At 42.3% G+C, this 5,160-nt stretch overlaps 1 protein-coding gene across 1 annotated transcript in view; it reads left to right on the top strand.

The window, feature by feature from the left end:
* The first annotated feature begins 3,919 nt into the window (after window positions 1–3,919).
* The window catches only part of LOC118965597 (non-classical arabinogalactan protein 31-like), a 17,065-nt gene continuing 15,824 nt past the window's right edge, over window positions 3,920–5,160 (top strand). The window contains exon 1 of the mRNA XM_036986822.1: window positions 3,920–4,001. Within this exon, the coding sequence (XP_036842717.1) occupies window positions 3,920–4,001 (82 nt within the window). The remainder of the gene's footprint in view (window positions 4,002–5,160) is intronic.

The raw sequence follows: 5,160 nt of genomic DNA, 5'->3' as shown, positions 1-5,160 counted from the left end.
TGCGTGCGTCATCCATGGCCTGGAGAAGGGTGGCTTGTTCGTGAGGGCGCCTATCATATACCTTCCACCTCCATGTGGAGAAGAATTCCTCAATCGGGTTAAGGAAATGAGAGTATGGGGGTAAGTACAGGGTGGTAAATTGTGGATGGGCCTGAAACCATGCTTGCACCATTTGAGCATGGTGGAACCTGACATTATCCCACACAATGACATAGGTCATGCCATCAGCTCTACAGACTTGATTTAGCTAATCAAGGACGGTTACATTCGAACAGCGAATCATGTGGCTGCCTGCAACTTAATATATAGAGTATATAGAGTAGAAGAGCTTTAGATGTTGTTCAACCAAACATTAGAACGGGCAAGATGCGTAATCTAAGCAACTTTGACCGTGGTATGATTGTTGATGCCACACATGGTGATTCCAGCATCTCAGAAACAGCTGCCTGCCTGGGATTTTTATGCACTACAGTCTCTAGAGTTTACAGAGAATGGTGCGATAAACAAAACACATTCAGTGAGCGGCAGTTCTGTGGACAAAACCACCTTGTTAATGAGAGAGGTCAGAGGAGAATGTCCAGACTCATTCAAGCTAACAGAAAGGCCACAAATGCTCAAATAACAGCTGTTTAAAACAGTGGTGTTCAGAAGGGCATCTCTTAACATACAACACAGTGAATAATTCAGGCTGTTGTGGAGGCAAAAGTACTAGATGGGTGTACCTAATAAAGTGTCCGGTTAGTGTACAGTAATGTCAAACATGGTCTGGAAAAGTGGTACATGGGACCATAGAAACAGTGTCTGATAAAGAATGATAATGAAATATTACATCCATAGATAATGTAGTCCAATTGGTTCATGTTCCACGGTAATTGGTGTCAATGGATCTCGTTATCCTGAAACGTTCATGATCTAAACATGGAATATCGTTTGTCAGTTTCCGTAAAATATGCTTTAAGAGTAACGCAACAGTTACTTATCATTTTGAGCAGTGGTATCAATTGATAGTTAGATCATTGTAATGAAATGAATCGACAGTCATCTCAGATGTAATGTGTGAATTGCATTTTGAAATGGTAATACTTGGATGTTAAGTTGTGTCATTTTGAACAGGTGATTATAGTTCAATGAACAAATGATCTTAGCTTTATGTGTATTGTATCCAAGAAATTGGAAAAAGTGTTAATAGTTTTGAAAAATGTGTATCTTGATCATTGGTTGTGCCAAAGTGATTTAAAAAAAAAATGTAATTGGTGTGTGTGTGTGTGTGTATGTGTGTGTGTTTGTGTGTGTGTGTTTGTGTATGTGTGTTTCTGCATTTGAGAGACATTTGCACTCACACATTAAAACATGCACTTTTATTTTCATGGTGCATTCACAAACACTGGCATACCCACTGTTGGACAATCATACACACCAGACGTACGCTCTCCCTCTCTCTTTCTGTCACACACACACATACACACCAGACGTACGCTCTCCCCTTTCTCTTTCTGTCACACACACACATACACACCAAACGTACGCTCTCCCCTCTCTCTTTCTATCACACACACACATACACACCAGACGTACGCTCTCCCTCTCTCTTTCTGTCACACACACACATACACACCAGACGTACGCTCTCCCTCTCTCTTTCTGTCACACACACACATACACACCAGACGTACGCTCTCCCTCTCTCTTTCTGTCACACACACACATTCACACCAAAGGCCATGAGCTGGGATGAGCTCATGATCGTTAGCGTTCATTATTTTAAAAGGTAAATGAGGATGATGCAATGACGAATATTTTCTCCTCAAGTGAAATCATTCACTAGGGAAATAGGAGAAGTCCCAACAACAAATCATTCAAGGATACAGGAGAAGTCCCAACGATAAATCTTTCACTAGGGAAATAGGAGAAGTCCCAATGACAAATCATTCAGGGAAACAGGAGGTCCTAACGACACATCATTCAGGGAAATAGGAGAAGTCCTAACGACACATCATTCGGGGAAATGGGAGCAGTCCCAACGACACATCATTCAGGGAAATAGGAGAAGTCCCAACTACAATTCATTCAGGGAAACAGGAGAAGTCCTAACGACAAATCCTTCAGGGAAATAGGAGGGCCCAACGACACATCATTCAGGGAAATAGGAGAAGTCCCAACGACACATCATTCAGGGAAATAGGAGAAGTCCCAACGACACATCATTCAGGAAAGTAGGAGAAGTATCAACGACACATCATTCAGGGAAATAGGAGAAGTACCAACGACACATCATTCAGGGAAATAGGAGAAGTACCAATGACAAATCATTCAGGGAAATAGGAGAAGTCCCAACGACACATCATTCAGGGAAATAGGAGAAGTACCAACGACAAATCATTCACTAGGGAAATAGGAGAAATACCAACGACAAATCATTCACTAGGGAAATAGGAGAAGTACCAACGACAAATAATTCACTAGGGAAATAGGAGAAGTACCAACGACAAATCATTCAGGAAAGTAGGAGGTCCCAACGACAAATCATTCAGGAAAGTAGGAGAAGTCCCAAAGACAAATCATTCAGGAAAGTAGGAGAAGTACCAATGACAAATCATTCACTAGGGAAATAGGAGAATTCCCAACGACACATCATTCAGGAAAGTAGGAGAAGTACCAACGACACATCATTCACTAGGGAAATAGGAGAAGTCCCAACGACACATTATTCAGGAAAGTAGGAGAAGTACCAACGACAAATCATTCACTAGGGAAATAGGAGGTCACATCATCCAATAACAAATCATCCAATAACTGACAAGGAGATTTAGTCATCATACTAAACTGAGATCCGGTTCTTCTGATTGGGTAGATGTCGGGAACAAAATATAACTGATTATTCACCTTATTCTGGAAGGTCACAGTGATCCGGCAACCTACTCGTGACACTAGTGTATGCTAGTGGTGGGAGGAGAAAGCGGCAAAAGTGGTACTTTTAGTTTACAACTGCCAGGTCGCAGAGACCATGTTCTCAACTGGCCTACCTGGTTAAGTACAGGTGAAATTAAATAAATAGTTTTACACTGCCAGAATCGCACAAAATCCTCAAATCCATCAACATGACAAGCATTACATGTTCAGTATGAGGCTGCAACATTAATTGGAGGAAGAGGAGGTAGTTTTTACAACAGCAATGTTTTTAACACCAACCTCTATGACGTCGATCTGATTGTACCTGTGGAGCCCCATACAACCTGCATCCACCTCCTAAAGACAGTCTTTGCGGCTCGGGCTCAAAGCGTTGAACCTAAAGAAACCACCAAAACGTCCCCTTGTGTGCTCCTACCACTTCTTTGACAAGAAGCCTACAGTGGAGCACCCTTACCCCCAAAAATGGCTTGGCTACAAAGCTCCACTCGTGAAGAAGTGTCGGGCGTTGGTCAGGTAAGCCAAAACTGCTTGAGCAGTTTGCCTGCTCTCATTTTGTGTCTCCCTCTTCTATCTATACACAGTCTCATAATAGCATGGGTTAAAGTTGTGTCAAAAGTTCTGTTGATCCACAAATACATGTTCACGTAACCAATATATCATGACATTCTCAATTCAGCTTTCATCCAACAAAACGTTTAGTCTAACTGCTATGTTTAGCCTGACTATTTTATCATTCTGTGTCTAGATAAGGCAGTATTGCGCACTTTCGTCTATAAAAAGAACGAAGAAAATAGGCTATAAACATAAATTACAAGACCAAGTAATGAAGAGGTTGATCACACATATAATCTGAGAACTCTGTCATAACGTTAGCCTATGGATTATGGTAACTGTCACCACAACACATGTAGGCTGCTTGTGTGCTCTAATCGCTTATGTTAATTCATGCTAGACATAGAAATGCTAGTGACTTTGCTTATTAGCTGACCTTCCACAAAATTGAGGCTACATGACTTTCCAAGGCCAGCGATGCAAGCGCATCCTGCTGTCTCTACTGATCCGTTGTTGGATACAAGTACCCAAACAGAGTGGTAAGAGCTGCTTCGTTGGCTGGACTGAACTTCGGCCTTCAAAAAAGTACCAATCCTTTTCCCTCCTTCCCCAGTGAAGCCATTTGTGTGTGTTCCCAAATGTTTTTGTTTATGTTTATTTGTTAAGACGTGTTAATGATGCGTGTTTTTTATTTATTAGCTAGCCACCACTCTGAGGTAATAGCATTGCATTGCTAGCATTGACGGAAGTTGTAAAACGGAACACAAACACAATCGCGTTCGAATGGAACTGGGTCAAATGGGCGGGGCTACATAACGCGGCAGGGCAGCGGAAAAACAAGGATCTTGTGCCTTTCTTTGGCAACAGAACCAAATATTGGAGTGATCTCTGCTACAGTCACTTGTTGGGTTCAGGTAAACAGATCTCAGGTCAGATTAAATATCCAACCCTTTTTTTACTGATCTCTGACTCTGACCTTGGTATCCACTGTTTACATTACAAGCTCTAACGCCCTCCTATTCACAGATAACACAGATAACACAGGCACGGCTTATTAGCTTGATATAGTAGTGGTTAGCATTTTGCTCTCTACACCCACCCCCCCCCCTCTCTGGATCTTTCTCAATGAATCTTTCCTCAATTCCGAGCATCCTCTCTCCTCGCCTCCTTCTCAAACCCTTTGGAGAGAAAGGCCATCAGGAGAGGCACCCTTGGACCTCCTCCAATATCGTTGAGAAGGAGGATGCAAAAAATTATGGAAAGACAAATTGAGATAGAGCCCCTCTCTCTGGCGCCTCCTGATGGATGAGCTGTTCTAGCTCATTGCCTGCACAGGACCAGATAAGGGTGACTTAAAGTCTTCATCCTCCCACCTCTCTCAGGGCTCCCTCAGTCCCAGCACAGACAAATTGAGTAACTCCCTGCCGGCAGAGCGAGGCACTTTTACGGCTGCCGACCATTAATCAACGTCCCAACGCTTGGTGCAAATCTCCATTGTCAAGCTGATAGTGAACTCACAGCGTAATATTTTGTGGGGAAATGTACCTTATAAGGGTTGAATTCCTTCTGCATTTTTGTATTTGGAATTATTTTTCAAGGTACTATATTTTACGCCTGTAAATTGTGTGGCAAATAAGGAAAAGTGGTGTTGATTCCTATAAGAAGTAGACCTAAACCATTTTGCCTGACTAACGAATA

This window comes from Oncorhynchus mykiss, chromosome 8 (assembly GCF_013265735.2).
Source record: "Oncorhynchus mykiss isolate Arlee chromosome 8, USDA_OmykA_1.1, whole genome shotgun sequence".
Lineage (NCBI taxonomy): Eukaryota > Metazoa > Chordata > Actinopteri > Salmoniformes > Salmonidae > Oncorhynchus > Oncorhynchus mykiss.
The sequence above is the reverse complement of the archived record's forward strand: the minus strand, read 5'-3'. Positions and strand labels throughout refer to the sequence as shown.